Below are 18,703 nucleotides of genomic sequence, written 5' to 3'. Positions count from 1 at the left end.
TTATTTTGTCAGAAATTTAAAATTTAAAAGTTTTTTTTAAGGAATAAAAAAAAATCATTCAGAATATATTCAAATATTTTTTCAAAATTCATTTCTAACGAACCAAGACGCGTTGAATATTGTGCGTAATATCTTAGATTGGAAGATTTGAATACATTTTATTTAAGTGGATTTTGGCCCAGTTTACCCAGGTCGGGATAACATAGAGTACTAATGATCTTAGAATTTGCTTGTAAAGAAGCAGGGAACAGTTCCAACGTAAGACGGTTTTTAAGGGGTAAAGAATTTTAAATCGTTGAATATCCTTACTAAATAACAGGCGATTTTTTAAATGTTCATTCATCTGACAATCCTTTTTATAGCGTTAAAGAAAATGATTTTTTAAATATTATTGTTAAATTGAAGATTATGTGAATTTACGATTTGCGTATTACTATTTATTATATTTTAAATGACGATCGTATAATACGTATTTAATTATTTTAATTTAAATTTACTAATAAATTACATCATTCCGCATTCGGTATTCAATCTAATTATAATTTATAACAAAATATAATATTACAATTAAAATTATATCACATTTTGCTAGCTGCAGAAAAGGAGCTAAATATAGGTAATATTATATACAGACATAAAACATTTTTTTCCTCAAAGATCAGCGGTACTCAACCTTTTTTCATTCACGTGCTCCTTGACCTCTCACCACTTTTTCACGTACCCCAAATATCAATTTAGAATTCAAATAAACGAAAAATAATTTTTTCACGTACCCCTTGCGATCATGTCACGTACCTCAGGTTGGGAACCGCGGCTTTAAATCATAATATTATACAATAAGTATGATCTGAGTTTTACACCGCACTCCAAAATATTCTTATCTATCTCAGTGCAGTCGTATTATCAGTGTTGGTCGATCCGATCACAACAGCTGATCGATATTTTCTTTTCCTTAGCGTCGAAGCCTCAAAGGTGGTAAGTACTATAAAAAAGAAAATGAGTACATTAACATTAGGCAGTGCTTTTAGTATTATAACCTAGGCACACGTTTCACAGTAACAGGCAACAGCGCATAAAAAAGAGATTTAAGTACACACTGCATATAGCATAGAGCACAGGCACACACACAGCCCAGTAAAGTTAGTATAGAGTGTAGACTGACGACTGTGTATTTCGGCAGAATCAAGTTACAATAGTCTATACTCTATAAACATTTCCGTACCTCGATTCTCGGGTAAATAAGTTCATAACCTTAGGCTAGTGCGCACCGCGCAGGCTCTCTTCCATGTTTTTCGAAGGTTCATATTGTAATCATATTTCAGTACACAGCATGAATTAATGAATCTTAATTCATGGTTCACAAGAAAACAAGAGCCCAATCAGCTGATCGAGTGCCATTTCAATATTGCTCTGTGCTTCTATAGTGTCACATACATGATAGGTATTACCACATAATATTCTGTGGTATTACTGTATTAGGTACATATTACATTTACATAGAATAAAGATAAGACTTAGACCAGTCCGTAGTGGCGTAGTCCATACTCTGTAGTCTGTATTCGTTTTGTCCGCTTACCGGTGATTGGGCTGATCGGCTGAGTATTCGAGTATTTCATCGTGGTTTATATCAGTTGTCGTATCGCAGGGGAGTAGTAGTATAATATTATATTATTTTTTGTTATTAATCACGATTTAAGATAGTCTATCTTAAATCGTGTTATGAAATATGAATTAATAGTTGGTTGTTGGTAATTATTATTATCACTTAAGTCGAGCCACGGAATGATATCAATTATGTATGTGTCCTTAATCATGTATACTATATTATTATTATAATTATTATTATTGTATCGTATATTCGTATTATATTTTTGTGACTGTGTGTAAATTAGTAGTAAATACTAAATAATTGTTATTATTTTTAACGTTGTATTAAGCGCGTAGATATTTAAACTACAATTTTGTCGTCCTTTATTTGATGTGTATAGGGTTTTATATTAGTTTTACATATATATTTTTTGTATGCACGAATATAATATAATATAATAATAATGTTGAAATGGTTATACTTATATAATAAATTATAATACGGTTTGTATCGTGTGCACGTCAATACGTGTATATATTTTTGAATGACCTGCTCGGCAGGGGGAAACAATCTTCGAAGGCGGTGGGAAAATCTACAACTACGACGGTCGTAAAGGAGGTGGTACAACGCGAATACGCGATAGCTTCATTGACGACGATTACGGAGGAACAACGACAACTACGGTCGGACGACCTGGACAATGGTTTTTGTCACGTTTCACCACCGCGTGGGAGAATACGTAAAAACTAAGGAGGATAACGACGAAAATAGTCGACGGCTGTGCAACGAATTCTTAACAACCGTCGCTTTGATGTCGCATACGATCGGGTGAATGTCAAAGCGAATAAATGAGACTGGTAATTAGTAATCAACATAATATTATAATTAATAATCGTGTTAGGTAACATAATAATTGATATCGATAATATAAATACACAATGAGTGTTGGTTAGATAAGATAAATGATTTCCAAATTAGCAAACTAGCAAAGTCTAGTTAAACATACAAATAGAAGGAAATTGGGCGGAGGTTGTTTAAAAATATTATAGTAAATATTAAATAAATAGTCGTGGACAAATTGTAAGTGATTTGTGATAGTGTTAAAAAAGACATCAATTACATGCAAGAGTAGATGATGAATGCAAGAAGATAACTTAATATGTTTCAATGTGGTTTTGTAGTAGGTACCTATAAGTTTGATCAAATGTCTTAGTTGGAAATCTACCTATGTCCCAGGAATATGTGTGTGTCATGTATCTGATCTCGTCAACATGTTCCAAAGGCTCAAGGCTATTAATTGCCATACAATTTAGTAAAGTCAAAAGTACTCTAGTTATTAGTACTAAGAATCTTTTGGTATATTTTTAATGTCAACTTTCTTCAATTCCTTAGTAATTTTATGATTTAATCAATTCATAATGTCTGGTCTGATTGAAAACATTCATCCGCAATGATCTTTTTCAACCATAAAATTATACCTACTATATGATATAATTTTTTGTAATATAATTTGGTTAATTGAGAAAATACTTTTTCTTTGCTACTAGGTATTCTATAAGAAAAAAAAAATTTCCTAACCTTTGATGACATATTCAATGAATGAACAAACAAACAACTTTTATTTAGTTAAAAATGTATTAAAATATGAAATATTACTTATAGGTACATTGACATTACTTCATGATTTATTCAATTTTATTATTTTTATCAATTTTAATTTTTTTAATTAATATTCTCTAGTTTTAAAATATTGTCAATTATAATAGAGCAAAGTATAAAGATCATAATATAGGTGCTAATGCACTTAAATAATATTTTACCATAATGGTGTTGATATTTTGTGTGAAATATGAATTTATTTTTGTAGTTGATTGTATTTTTTGATAATATTTAAAAAATAAAAAACCATTGGAATTACAGTAAACCATAATTAATTGTTGTTTCAATTGTTATCACTTATCAACAACTTTGGTCTGTTAATAATAATTTGATAGATAATTAAATATTAAAGCAGTTAAGTTTAGTGTAGAATAATAGTATTATTGTAGTGCATACCTACGCAATATAGATAATGTTTGTATCATTTTTTCATTGTTTTAAATAACCATTTGTTATCTAATTTTCAGCATTTATTATTTACCTTGCAGCATAATATCAATAGTTCTATATAGGGTACTAAGGTCAGTTAGTAATCACTAATCTGTATTCTATTATTTCTATTGAATACAAAGATAGTTCATAATACAACTGTTTAATAATATTTTTATTATTATTGTATTTGTGTACACCTAATAATACATAAGTAATACCTAACATTGTTCATATTTCTAATCTGTACAATTATTTTTGTTATATCTTAATAGTGTGTAAGTTTATGACTAGTTAAGGTCAATTTATTAAATTATTCTACTATATGATAGCATTTATTTTTAAAAATTTTATTACGTTTTATACTTTTATGTTAATTGAATGCTTAAATTTTGATAAGACATTGAGTACATTAGATAAGTACTTATATTACTATTGATTTAATATTATTATTATTATTATTATTATTATTATCATACATAGGTACCTAATAGAAATTTAATTTTAAAATTATAAGGTCAAATGTTCTTATTTTTGAAGTTTGTATGGATTAATATGTTTCTTCCTATATGTATGTTGCTAGCAGATAAATTCTTAACAATATATGGCTATGGAAACGCTTACAAGAGATGTGCCATCAAGTATGCAACATCATAATAATTCATCTATTTCAAATATGAAACATAGTTATGTTCAGGTACATATTATAACAATGTTGTACTATAATAATTATTTAACATGCCTATGTCATGTATGTATATTTTTTATCATGTTAAAAATGTACCTTTTCAGTTATCCAAGACATGCTTAGATGAAGATGCTCAAATAAATAAAAAATTACCGAAAGAGCTTTTATTACGGTACTATTTAAATTTATTATCTGTCGTATTTACAGATTATAATAAAATATATACTAATTATATACCTAATTGTATATTTCAGAATATTTTCATACCTAGATGTTGTGTCATTATGTCGATGTGCTCAAGTATCTCGTGCTTGGAATGTATTAGCATTAGATGGAAGCAATTGGCAAAAAATTGACTTGTTTGAATTTCAAACTGATGTTGAAGTAAATATAATGTCTTTAGTTGTATAACATATTACTTTAAAAAAATATAATTTTTTAGGGTCCTGTAATAGAAAATATATCTCGACGATGTGGTGGTTTCTTGCGGCAAATTAGTTTGCGTGGATGTCAATCTGTTGGAGATGGCTCTCTAAAAACTCTTGCTCAGTGTTGTAATTATATTGAATATATAAATCTGAATGGATGTAAGAGAATAACAGATAGGTAAATCAAATTAACTAAAATAGTTGTATGTATATAATATGTATATAATATATATGTATATATATAAGGATATGTCCTTCAATGTTTCTTTTTACAGCACTAGTCAATCTTTAAGCCAATACTGTAAGAAACTATTGTCATTAGATATTGGTTCATGCTCTATGGTGACTGATTTATCTTTAAAAGCAATTTCTGATGGTTGTCCAAATTTGACCAGTGTTAATATATCTTGGTGTGATGGTATTACAGAAAATGGTAAGTTTTTTACTTTTGTTTTCTTCTTATTTTATATATTTTATAATTTTGAAGGTGTGGAAGCCTTAGCACATGGTTGTCCAAAATTGAAATCATTTATATCCAAAGGCTGTACAAGAATGACAACACGAGCAATCAGTTGTTTAGCACAACATTGTACACAATTAGAAGTAATAAATTTGCATGGCTGCAATGTAAGTATAACAAATTGTTAATTTTATATTTAATTTAACTATCATTGTATCATTGAATTAAATTTTCCTTAGAACATTGAAGATGAAGCTGTGATAAAGTTAGCCAACAACTGTAATTCTTTAAAATATTTATGTCTTGCAAACTGTTCTTTATTAACTGATAGCTGTCTTGTTTCCTTGGCTGAACAATGTTATCAGTTAAATACCTTAGAAGTAGCTGGTTGTTCGCAGTTTACCGATATAGGATTTTTAGCATTATCAAAAGTAATAATAAATATTATATACAGTTTATAAATATTTTATACTATCAATAATTTTTAATAGACGTGTCATCTTATGGAAAAGATGGATTTAGAAGAATGTGTATTTATTACAGACTCGACTCTATTTCATTTAGCAATGGGATGTCCTCGGCTTGAGAATTTGGTATATATTATTGATGATTTATTTGTCTTCAAGTTATTCTAATTTAAACTCATATTTTCAATAACAGAGTTTATCCCATTGTGAACTAATCACTGATGAAGGCATTAGACATCTAAGTACTTCAACATGTGCTTCTGAACATTTGGCTGTACTTGAATTGGACAATTGTCCTCTTATTACTGATGCATCTCTAGAACACCTTATTAATTGTCATAATTTGCAAAGAATAATGTTGTATGACTGTCAACTCATTACCAGAAATGGAATAAAACGACTTCGGGTTTGTAAACATTATAAAAACTTATATTTTATATTATAACATAAGCTAATTTATTATAATTTTAATAAAAACTCATAAGGTTTTGAAAAAAATTTCAATTTTAGTGTTAAAATAATATTAATGGAACTTAAATACATATTTAGCTTTGAATGTTTCATAATAAATAAATGCATAATTTGATAATTCAGTTAATATATATATTTTTTAATCTATAACTTACTTTTTCTTGTATTATTCCATTTAGACACACTCACCTAACATAAATGTACATGCCTACTTTGCACCTGTAACGCCACCACCATCTACTGGCAATAGTCGCCAACATTATTGTCGTTGCTGTGCCATATTGTGAGCCTGGCTTGAAGGCCGGTCATGCATACGTATGTGTGCTACTTGCCTGAAATATTTGGCGAACATTTTGCAATCATTTGCCTGCTGTGTATTAAAATATAATATTTATTTTCTACCATTCTTTTTTATAATCATGGTATTGTATTGTTTATTATTATATTTAGTATACGTACATAGATAGTGGTTATATGTTAAGCTCTTTAAAGAAAATTTGTCCATTTGGACTAATATATTATACAGGTTTATGTATTGTGCTTGTGTTTGTGTATGTGTGTATATTAACACATGAATATGGTTCACTAAATTATATGTGCCTATATTTTCCTTTTAATATTTTTATCTGAAAAAACTTGTTGTACATATACACATGGTATACTGTATGTCTATTAATAGGGAACACTATTTAAAGTATGATACTCTTTATTTCAGAAAATATTTCTTTTACATCATTTTAAGTTCTTAATAAATAAAAATAACATTTTTGGAAAGTTATTATATTTTTACTACTTTTTATTGTTATTATTTTAAAGTTTTTTATTCTTTTGAATGACAATAATTTTTTTAAATTTTATATTTTGCGGCAAAATATTATTTAGAATATTTTGGTCTAAAAATCATGTTTTGGAATAGTAGTAACCTAAATAGCCTAATAGTTATGAGTTATCATTTATAACTCATAGGTATTTAACTTTAATGAGCTTATCTAAACGTAAGTACTTGTGACTTATAAACTACTCGTCTAAAATTTAATTTTTATATTATGAAGTACTTAAAAAAATATTCTGCTTTGAAATATGTTTATTGGAAAATAGTAAGAAAAATATGTTTTTAAAAATCATAGTTTTTGAAATAAGAAGTGTCTTATGTTAATTGGATCACTTGATAAACCAACTATATCATGCATATTTTTGAACTTGATTTGTGAAACATGAAATTAAAGAGATTACTGTGCTATCAATTTATGAGTTACAAAAATTTAATTAATATTTTTTGCGCATCTACAATAGCTATATATATATATATATGTGTATTTTTTTTTTTATGAGAATATATTCATAAAAGCTATTTTTACTTGTCAAATACCTTAAGTAATTTTGTTGGTAAACTTGTATTTTAATAAAAAAAATTGTGTTACACTTACACAAAATACGAGAGTTAAAAGGATTATAAATTTCTTTCCTAGCAGTCTATTTTCATTTTTAACATATCAAATTTTAAAATATGCTTTGCTTGGTTACTGATTAATAGAGCGTCCTTTAATCCTCTTAATATAATATGTATATAGTAAATACCTATTAATTAAATAGTTTACATTACATTTTATTTATTTTCTCATTTTTTTTTTATTTTATTAGAAAAGTATATTTTTCATAAATCTAAAGTTTGAGAAATTAATTGTGTTATCAAAACACTAGGTTTACATTTAAATATTAGTGAATTGATTGGAAGACAGGAACTTTTCTTTTATCTTCTTATTTATTTTAAGTTTTTGTAAAATATAATTTGTAGAATTTTTACATAAAATTATTTTTCAAAATTAAACTAAAAATATTATAGAAAAATCTGGGCACTCATAGTGAACCACTAGTATATTATATAGATTATAGATTTATTATTATTGTAATTTTTTTTTATCGTTTATTATAAATCATGTTCCTTTATGACAATACAATATATAAAAAAAAAATAAAATATTTATAGATACTACTAAGTTTTATGCTTCTAATTTTATCATTAACATAATTACTTTAATCTATAGAGTTCAAAAATTATCTTCATTTAACATATTGTAGTTCTTAAATCTTTTCCTATTTAATGAACAAAGTTAGTTCTCACTATTATTGTGTTTTAGATAGTTATTTTATATTTTTTACCTATTTTTCAATGTTAGTTCCAACAAATATTTTTAATACATGTTTCATATTTACCTAATATATTTATATTAGATTTTTGTGTTTTATAAACACAACATATTTTTTTTTTTTTGGTGCTTATACTCTTAAGACTTGTTGAATAAATATTAATATTTGAAGATTTCAGAAGTTCTTTATATGTATTTGTTACATTTTTTATTATTCTGATTCCACAAATTTCAACTTTTTTTTTAATAAATTCCATTTAATGATATTTGTAATCTAAATCACTTGTTGAATGGTATAAAAATGTCAACTTAATTTAAGTTTGATGTAAATAGTATTTGAAGATCATTGGCATTTTAAGTAAAGAGATAAAGAAAAGCTTACCTATCAATTAGTATAATGAGTAATTACACCATGTTTATTAAGAAGTTCTTAATTTTAATAAATATTTACCAATGTGATATATTTTTAAATTTTTAATGAAACATAATATTAATGTATTATGATAATGTATAACTTAAAAACTTATGAATCAATTGTTACTCTTTGATCTGTTATTTTCACTACCCTATGTCAATGTAACATGAATAATATCTATGGTAATTGCATAATGCTTTTTTAGTTTAACAATAAATATGTACCTATTAATTAGGTATTATAAATTATAACATATAATATAATCGATGTATGTTGAAATTCATATGACTGTACAACTTTCTTAATTTACTAAATTTTTGTACTTTTTATTTTTGGTTTTGTAACTAAAAAAGACCTAGAAAATCTAAAAAATATATTTCTAAAAATCGATATGTGAGTATTTCGATCTTTAACTAACTCGTCCAATATGCTATTTATCGCTTGTTTGATGGTTAAGTATGTTATCTACCGTAATTATTTTATCTACCTACTGTCATTTTATGTTGGTGAAGACTCAAGACTGGGCAAGTTGACGATTTTTAAACTCGTTAAGTTAAGTTGTTTTAAAATAATAAAGTTAAGTTAAATTAAAAGTTATTCATATTTTTTTTTCGTTAACTCGTTAAGTTAAACTTTAACTTTGAAAAAAATTAGCTTAACTTAGTTTAAGGTTAAAATTTTCTAATTTGCTTAATGAAAAATTCCAGACACATAGTAATGTTTATTAGATAGTTTTTCTTTATGCCCAAGAAAATTACTGGGGAAATTTAAAATGATACATCAAAGTATTAACTAGTTATCAAAAAACCTACTTTTCTAAAAATCTCATTCAAAAGTTTGCATTATTCTTAGAACTATAAAATTAACTTAATTTAGATATGTTTGAATGTTTGAATAAAACTAACTTGAAGTTAACACATTAATCTTAAAAAAGGTACCTAACTTATTAAGTTAAAGGCAATTTTAAAAAAAAGTTACGAGTTAATTAACTTAACGTTTTAACTTTTAATTCATTAATGTCCAGCCTTGGGTGAAGTATGATATCAACACGTATTTAATATCTACAAATTTTAATTTTCTTTACATACACATAATTTAATTTTAAAAATATTTCGACTATTTTAAGGCTATTTAGGTATAGACATTTGATATATTTATTCATTTTTTTATAAACGTCTATACATTTTTTTTGGTAAGTTAAAATAATTGAAAACGTAATACAAAGTTTTTCATAAGTGAAGTCTTATAATGGTTCAAAAATTATAAAAATAAATAGGCAACATTTTTTTTTTTATTAGCGTTTGAAGTTCAAATATTGATGAAATTCCTCAAAACCAAAGATATTTGCGAATTACTTAATAGTTAAAAATTTAAAAAAAATTTGTATGTATAGCCAAGAATTGAAAATTTAACACAAGATTTTCCATAAGTTTGGCGTTTAATAATTATAAAAGAAATTGAGCTTTGGACAGTTAAAAAAATGTTATCTTAAGTTTAAATTTCTACGAAATCAAAAATTCAAATAGTTTGAATAACGATTTATGTACTATCAAATAATTTTAGATTTTTGTTATAGTTAAAAATTACTAGTAGAACTTGAAACTTACACCAGTTGTTTTCTGTATACATTATTTAATTTTCGGGTATTCAGGTCATTAAAACATAAACCACCTTTTCACCACCCAGTGGAAAATTTATCTTAGTCTGACAAATCATATTCGTTAGAATCGTTTTCGTATACAATGATACCTATCATAGGATTCAAATTTTACATACCCATTATTGTGACTTACTCTATGTCCGAGGTCTACTCGATAACTACTTTACAGTAGAGCGTTACTCACTTGACCACCCTTTAAGATTCTAAACGAAGTGATGAATGTATTGATTTTACAATGGTGTGTGTTTTTTTTTTTTTTTTTTTTGTTTTTGTGTCTGTGTACAGCATAAGTAGTCGAAATAATGCTCCAATTTCAAATAATGGGGGTGGTTTCCGATGTAAAAGTGAATATCCTTGGTGCATTAGAGGTAAAAAGTTAACATTTTCCAACAGTTTTCAAAAAAATCGAGAAAAACAAAAAAAAAATGACGGAAAAACGGCAATTTTTACGCAAAACCAGTTTTCGACCAAATCGATTTTTTTTTATGGTTGTAATTCAAAAACTAATCACTGAAAATACTTGAAATTTTCACCAAATGTTAATGTCAGTAGTATCCGTATATAGTTAAATTTTCAAAAAATTTTGACTTTTTTTGAGTTATTTATAGACCACTGAAATTTTCGATTTTTTTGAGAAATTTTTTTTAAAGTGTCAATAAAAAATTTTTGGATGACCAAAAAGTTTTGAAAATTTAATACAAGGTTTCTTATGAATTGTTTTTAATGTAGCTAAAAAAAATTAAAAATCGTTAGTCACAATTTTTTTTTATAAGCGTTTTTAGTTCAAATTTTAACGAAATCTGTCGAAAACGCGAAAATTTGCAAGTAATTTTGAAGTTGAAAAATCATAAAATTTTTTTCTTTTATAACTAAGTTTTGAAAATTTGGTACAAGGTTCTCCATACATTTTTCTTCAAATATCTGTAAAAAAAACTACCGGATTCAGACAAAAATTTTTTATGAGTGTTTGAAATTTAAATTTTTACAAAAACCGCGTTAAATAACAGTTTAACCTCAAACGATTTTAAATATTTGTTATTATTCAAAAAGTATAAGTCGTAGATACTTGAAAATTTTACCAGTTATTAAGATTAGCGTTTTCTTTACGTGATTTAATTTTCAAAATATTTTGACTTTTTTTGAGCATTTATAGATAACTGAAATTTTCAATTTTTCTGAAAATTGTTTTTTTATGTGTCGATAAAATCTTTTTGGCCCTATCAAAATACTTGAAAATTTAATGCAAAGTTCCTCATAAGTTATTATTATAGTGATTAAAAAATTATAAGAATACATAGGCACAATTTTTTTTTATTAGCATTTGAAGTTCAAATATTGACAAAAATTCGTTAAAACCATGAATATTTGCAAATTATTTTGTAGGTATATTTCATAAAAATTTTTGTATAAGTAGCTAAGAGTTGAAAATTTAATACAAGGTTTTTCATAAGTTTAACTTACAATTATTATAAAAGAACTTAAATTTTGTTGTATTCAGGCCATTAAAACATAAACCACCTTTTTCACCAACCACTAGAAATTATATCCTAGGCTGACAAATCATCTTCGTTCAGAATCGTTTTTCGTATACAATGATAACTATCATTGGATTCAAATTTAACACTCCTATAATATATAATAATGATCCATACGGCACCTAATATACAGCAGAGCGGTACTCACTTGCCCGCTTTTTATAAGTAGTGCATACTAAATTTATTATTTTGTTGTAATTTAAAAACATTCGCTGTGACAAAATTTTTATGTGTACATATAATTTAACTTAATTTACATTTAGTGTTATATTTTTTACACGCAGTGATTTTTTCAAATGCAATGTTTTTAGCAAAAATTTATTTAACCTATACTACTACTGTATAAATATTAAATATAATATAGTAAAATAAATTATTTTAACTAACAACAATAGGTATCGAAAAAAAAAAACGTGGTCAAGTTGGAACCGCTCTGCTGTACATTAGATGCCACGTGGATCACTATTATATTTAAATCTAATGATAGATATTGTATACCTACGAAAAATAATTCTGAACGGAGATAATTTGTCAGCCTATATAGGAATATAGGATATATATTTTAAATCAGGTGGTGAAAAAGGTAGTTTATGTTTTAATGACCTCAGACCTGAGACCTGAATACACCAAAATTTAAATTGTTTTATAATTATTGTAAGCAAAACACGAAAAATCTTGTATTACATTTTTAATTCTTAGATACTAATAAAAATAATGTTTATGAATTATATCTACAAAATAATTTGCAAATATTCATGATTTCAACGAATTTTTGTCAATATTTGAACTTTTTTAACCTTAGATATAAATAAAAAAATCCTATGAATTTTCAACTACAAAATTATTTGTACATTTTCGTAATTTTGACATACATCATAAAAACTTGAATGTATAAAACGCTTAAAAAAAAAAATTGTGACCAACGATTTTTGAATTTTTTTAACTACAATAATTGTCTGCAAATAACTCAAAAAAACCAAAGTATTTTGTAAATATAACTGTATATAGATAACGTTAATATAAATTACGTTTGGTGAAAATTTTAAGTATTTACAGTGATTTGTTTTTGAGTTATAACTATTTATAAAAAAAAAAATCGATTTTTTTGAAACTGTTGGGAAATTCTTACTTTTGACCTTTATAGTGCACCAATGATATTCACTTTGCTCTCAAGAACCACCCCGAAGTTTAAAATTGAAGCATTATTTCGACAAGTTATGGTGTACAGTGTACACTCATCACATAAAAAAACACATCATTGTAAAATTAATAACTTCGGATTAATTACTTCGGATTCTGAAGTGTCGTCAAAACTACTTCGTGAAATTTCTGAGAGAAATTCTTCTGAATATAACGTAATTATATATGGTCTTCCTGAGTCGAATTCGCCTTCAATTAATCAAAGAATCTCTGATGATTGCGCTGAGCTATCTAGTGCTTTGTCACCCATTCAAATTGATTTACCTATTGATTTCAAATTAATTCGCCTTGGTAATAATAAGGCCCGGAAACCTAGACCGATAAAAATAATTTGTAAGTCAAAAGAAAATGCAGCTCAACTCATATCCGAATTCAGGCAGGCAGTTAGAAGTGGAGGTAGTGTTCGTGATGGTCTTCGAATAACCCGAGACAAGACTTCGTTGGAACGGGAGATACTCCGTACTGCTCATATAGAACTTGAAAATAGAAACAAATCTGGCGAGTCAAATTTAGTAATATCCTATGTTAAAGGTGTCCCTACGGTTACAAAGTCACACTCAAAAAACGGAGTCACTGGTCGGGATTGAGACCAGTGAATAATCAATCATACCTTAAAGAATTACTTAATTCTAATTTACACGTTTCTTTTAATCCAACTTGTAATAAATGTACTAATGCTAACCTATTGTTTGATAATTTTTTAATAGAATTTACTGATTTTATTAAAAAGCATACTAATTCCAATATTCCTGTTAATAATATTAAGTCGCATATTTATTCAAATAATAATAATAATAAATCATCATATAATTTGCAATGTAACTTTCCTAGTATTAATCTTAGTTCTAAGTTTAATCTTAAAATTATGTATCAGAATGTTCGTGGGCTCCGGACTAAGTTACATGATGTAATATCTAATTTTCCTATACTTAATTATGACATATTTATACTAACTGAGACTTGGCTCTCCTCGGATATTGTGGATGCAGAATTAGGTCTTACTGGATTTATAGTATTCAGAGCTGATAGAAATGTATATACCAGTACATGTACTAGAGGTGGTGGGGTCTTGATAGCGGTGAGACAGACATTATGTCCCTCTTTATTATGTTGTGCTGTACAGTCAGTCGAACAGCTATTTATTAAATTATCCTTATCTAAGAAATGTTTATTACTTATAGGAGGAGTATATATACCACCGTCAGCCCCGATCGAGTTATACACGGCACATGCTGAAACTGTTGATGAATTGTGGCAGTCTTCTGGGTGTAATATGGGAATTATATGTGGTGACTTCAATTTACCAAATGTTAATTGGCATAATAGTGTCTCGGGATTGTCATTATCGGGTACCGTTAATGATAATGTCAAGGCAATAGGTGATATATATCGTTTTTTAGATTTTTCTCAAAATAATTCCATTAGAAACCATATTGGTTCACTCTTAGACCTTGTTTTCACATCTGAAATAGACATAGTTGTTGACACATCACTAGACTCATTAGTTACGCCAGATAAGTATCATCCACCATTAAGCATTACATATTCCATGCCCGATGTGCCACCTCAATTGGACGATCAACACTCATTTCGTAATTTTAATTGTGCCGATTATAACTCGATTACTAATAATATGAGCTCCATTAATTGGGAAAGTGAGTTTAACAATCTTGGAATCGAAGCTGCAGCTAATCGTCTACAAACAATTTTAATAACGTTAATTGAGCAATATGTACCACTCCATATATTTCGTCGCTCAACTTTCCCCAAATGGGTAACACTCAAATTGAAACGTTTAATCATTAGCAAAAAAATTGCACACAAAAAATTGAAACAGTTCGGCACAATGCACTATCGTCATAGATTTTCTTTATTACGTGCTCAAGTAAAACTTGAGTCAAGGCTGGCATATGAGTCTTATCTAGGTAAGATAAATACTTCCCTCCAGAATGACCCACATAAATTTTGGTCGTTTATCAATAATCGCCGAAATACATCAGGTATCCCTAATGTGATGCATTATGGTGATATTATTGCATCAGATATAGATATTGCGAATCTATTTGCACTCCTTTTCAATTCCGTTTACAAATCACCGTTACCCCCTCCACACTGGAATACTGAAAATATTGGCATTAAACCATTTACATTTTTGCCTTCTAGACTTACTATTGAATTTAATGAGGTCGAAGAAAATTTACTATCCTTGAGAACAACTAAGAGTCGTGGGCCTGATGGTATATCAGCCCAATTTTTATTTAATATTAGGGCACAGTTAAAATATCCTCTATTCTACTTATTTAACCTCTCATTAGCCGAAGGTATATTTCCATCAATATGGAAAACGAGCCAGGTAACACCTATCTATAAATCAGGAGACCCAGGGTCAGTATCTAATTATCGTCCAATTTCTGGTTTACCTCTAATTGGTAAATTACTTGAAAAAATTGTCCATAAATGTATTGAACGTAAATTTAAACTAGTCCTATCAACAAATCAACATGGGTTTTATGGCGGTCGTTCCACAACAACTAGTGCCTTAGAATTCTCAGCGTTTATCAGGGATAGCTTCAAAAACATGAGTCAAGTTGATGTGATATTTACTGATATTTCTAAAGCTTTCGACTCCATAAACCATATAGTGTTAATTGATATTCTGGATAAATTGGGTGTAGGTGAACCTCTGCTCTCCTGGTTCAAATCCTATATAACTGGTCGACGACAGTTCGTATCCTTATTTAATCAAAAATCCGCGGAATATTTAGTCACTTCCGGAGTCCCGCAAGGTGGGCACTTGTCTCCGCTTCTATTTAATATTCTAATAAATACTTTATGCGAATCTGTTGACATCAAAATGTTATTATTTGCGGATGATGTAAAATTATTTAATTGCGTTCAATCTGAGAGTGATGCTATTTCGTTACAAGAATCGTTGAATAAGTTAGTCAATTGGTGTAATACAGTTGGGTTAGAGCTGGCAATCCACAAATGTAAAGTTATGTCTTTTTCGAGACGTCACTCAATTATTCATTATGATTACTCTATTGATAACGTGATATTACAGCGAATAAACCAAGTTGAAGATTTAGGTTTTATTTTTACTCCAACGTTATCGTTTGCACCTCATATTGACTGGATAGTAGGCAAAGCATTGAGATCATTAGGGTTTATAAGACGACATGCAGGGTCGGTCATGTCTGTAAGATGTTTGTTGTTATTATATAATTCTCTAGTTAGATCGATTGTAGAGTATGGATCTGTAGTATGGTCTCCAAGGACCAAATGTGACATTGTTCGAATTGAACGTGTTCAGCATCGTTTCTTGAATATGGTTTCTCGATCTATGGGCATAAATCATGAACCCCACGACTATAAACCCGTCTTAATGGCACTCAATTTATCCACCCTAAGTGAAAGAAGAAATATGAGTGACATTAAACTTTTGAATGGCTTAGTCTCTGGTGTAATTGACTCCCCAGACTTGTTATCTAGAATAGGTTTTCGCATTCCAGGTACAACCCGTTCTCGTGACCCCTACTACCTTGCTGCAGTATCCAGAAATTATTTGGATGATGATCCTCTAAGGAGAGCTATGTCTCTAGTTAACAATCATACTAGTTAATCATTTTTTCTAATTTAGGTTTGTTCAGTTATATTTAATTTTCAGGAGCCTACTATGTACTACTATATAATTCTAGTTTATTGATATCAAATGTGTTATGTTTAGATATATATATATGTGTAAAATATATTATATTGTGTATTCATTAATATGTAATATTTGAAAAAGCTGTATGGCGTTTAAAATAAATAAATAAAAATAAAAATAAATAAATTCATCACTTTGATCAGAATCTAAAAACATTTAAACATAATATTATGTAATATATAGGTAAGGTATATTAATATACTTAGTAATATAGACTAATATAGACAGAACCCACACTGAATCGTTTTTTGTAAATAGGTATAATGATACGTCATTGAATTCAAATTTAACGCAAATCTGTAACAGTGACCTATATCACACCTACTATAGCAGCAGAGCGGTACACATTTAATTAAGCACTTTTTAAGTTTTATATTCCTAGCAAGGATATTTTTCAAAAAATTTAGATGATCGGGATACCGGACCAACATTTGGCGACATACCAAGAGACAATGGACCTCTACTTCATTCATCTAACTATTATAATTTATAACTTATATTATTAGAAACTTAATTGTTTTTGTATCGATATTCAAAATTTCAAAATACTCCTAAAAATATTCTGTTTCTGAATTTTTAATTTAAAATGTATGTTATCATGCAAATAATTTAAAATGACAACAGTAGAAAGTTATGAAAATGTATGGAATGTAAATTTTGAAAAATGTTATTATTTTTTAAAAATGAGTATCTATTATTTAAAAAAGGAAACGTTGTATCTAATATTTATACCATATAGCTACTAAAAATATAATAAGTATAAATTATAAAAACATACACATGTACTTATGTACATTGTACATACTAGTTATTCTATTTTAATGAATTTTAATTTTTAATATATTGGATGTAATTTTTTAACCTAGCATTAAATACTATATAAAACCTACAGGAGAAGCTTTTACTCTACTATTCTATATGGACACACTTGAAGACCATTACTACATTAATTCTATAGTTGTTTAGTTTATAAGAGCACGCTATACACGCATATATTGTATTCATTTTACAAATGTAAAATATAGCAAAAACTACAGTTAAGCGCTAGGAAAGAACTGAGAAGGCTACAGTTAGACTAATTCGTAAAAGTTCTAACTCCAAAAATGCAATTTTTTGCTTATAACTTTTTCAAATAAAATTAATGATAATGCATAGTTTAAAAGCATGATGCCTCAAAAATAATAGTTTATTCTCCCATGAAAGTATTTACAAACATACAACATAAAGCGAAAATGTCCCATCTCCTAAAAAGTCATACCTGATTTGTTATTTAAGAAAAAGTTCCATCTCCATAGAGAGAAAATAATATTATTGTAATAAATTGTTGTCAATGATAATATTATTTTATCAACTGTTATTTTTATTTTTAATTTGTATTAGTTAGGTATTTAGTTTTTATACTTATTAGTTAGGTACCTACTTATTCATAATGCCATTTAATTAAAAAATGTTATCCAATTTTTTTTTTTTTTTTATGAAGAAAAAATTCTAAGTCCTGTTACAAGTGTTTTATTTAATTTTTGGGGTATTTTGTTAAAAATAATATTAAAGCCATCAAGATCAAATACATTTATTTAAGTATTCTTATTTTTGAATCAATAACACGTTTTTTGTCCCTCTTGAAAAATAGACAATATATAGATAGAACTTCTACAAATTAGTCTGACGATAACTAAGAAATTAAATTGTTACCACATAAAACGGAAAACAATTTAAGCTATAGAATATCGTTTTTATCTTTTCGTATAAGTGATATCAAACAAATAAAAACGATGTTTCATAGCCAAGATATTTCCTTTTTATGTGATGAAAATTTAATTTCTTAGATATGAATGTTATGACTAGGG

General features: G+C 27.3%; 2 protein-coding genes across 3 annotated transcripts; both read left to right on the top strand.

Annotated features, from left to right (window-relative positions):
* Positions 1–1,315: 1,315 nt before the first annotated feature.
* Positions 1,316–6,730, top strand: LOC114122804 (F-box/LRR-repeat protein 20). Of its 2 annotated transcripts, XM_027985579.2 has the most exons (12): positions 1,316–1,796; positions 2,149–2,445; positions 4,263–4,373; positions 4,469–4,536; positions 4,619–4,748; positions 4,807–4,970; positions 5,068–5,225; positions 5,280–5,419; positions 5,492–5,683; positions 5,744–5,845; positions 5,913–6,125; positions 6,370–6,730. In XM_027985579.2, the coding sequence occupies exons 3-12, from the start codon at positions 4,281–4,283 to the stop codon at positions 6,475–6,477; spliced, it is 1,368 nt and encodes a 455-aa protein (XP_027841380.1). In that variant the 5' UTR covers positions 1,316–1,796; positions 2,149–2,445; positions 4,263–4,280; the 3' UTR covers positions 6,478–6,730. The 2 variants fall into 2 exon arrangements, with proteins under 2 accessions (XP_027841380.1, XP_027841373.1); XM_027985572.2 differs by having other exon boundaries at positions 1,316–2,445; positions 4,260–4,373.
* Positions 6,731–8,918: 2,188 nt separating this feature from the next.
* LOC126549879 (uncharacterized) lies at positions 8,919–15,690 on the top strand. Its single transcript, XM_050200279.1, has 4 exons — positions 8,919–8,934; positions 13,250–13,659; positions 14,106–15,500; positions 15,631–15,690. Exons 1-4 carry the CDS (start codon positions 8,919–8,921, stop codon positions 15,688–15,690), a joined length of 1,881 nt encoding a protein of 626 aa, XP_050056236.1.
* The last annotated feature ends 3,013 nt before the right edge of the window (positions 15,691–18,703 follow it).

This window comes from Aphis gossypii, chromosome 2, assembly GCF_020184175.1.
Source record: "Aphis gossypii isolate Hap1 chromosome 2, ASM2018417v2, whole genome shotgun sequence".
NCBI classification, from domain to species: Eukaryota; Metazoa; Arthropoda; class Insecta; order Hemiptera; family Aphididae; genus Aphis; species Aphis gossypii.
This window is presented reverse-complemented; position numbering and strand designations above follow the sequence as displayed.

Excerpts from the sequence above, each read along its gene's own strand:
- LOC114122804 (XM_027985579.2), top strand. The coding sequence starts at position 4,281 with ATGGCTATGGAAACGCTTACAAGAGATGTGCCATCAAGTATGCAACAT. Across the intron at positions 5,846-5,912 it reads GTCCTCGGCTTGAGAATTTG|AGTTTATCCCATTGTGAACT; the intron begins GTATATATTATT and ends TTTCAATAACAG. Across the intron at positions 6,126-6,369 it reads ATGGAATAAAACGACTTCGG|ACACACTCACCTAACATAAA; the intron begins GTTTGTAAACAT and ends TATTCCATTTAG.
- LOC126549879 (XM_050200279.1), top strand. Across the intron at positions 13,660-14,105 it reads AATCTGGCGAGTCAAATTTA|ACTTGGCTCTCCTCGGATAT; the intron begins GTAATATCCTAT and ends ATACTAACTGAG. Across the intron at positions 15,501-15,630 it reads CAATATGGAAAACGAGCCAG|TCCTATCAACAAATCAACAT; the intron begins GTAACACCTATC and ends AATTTAAACTAG.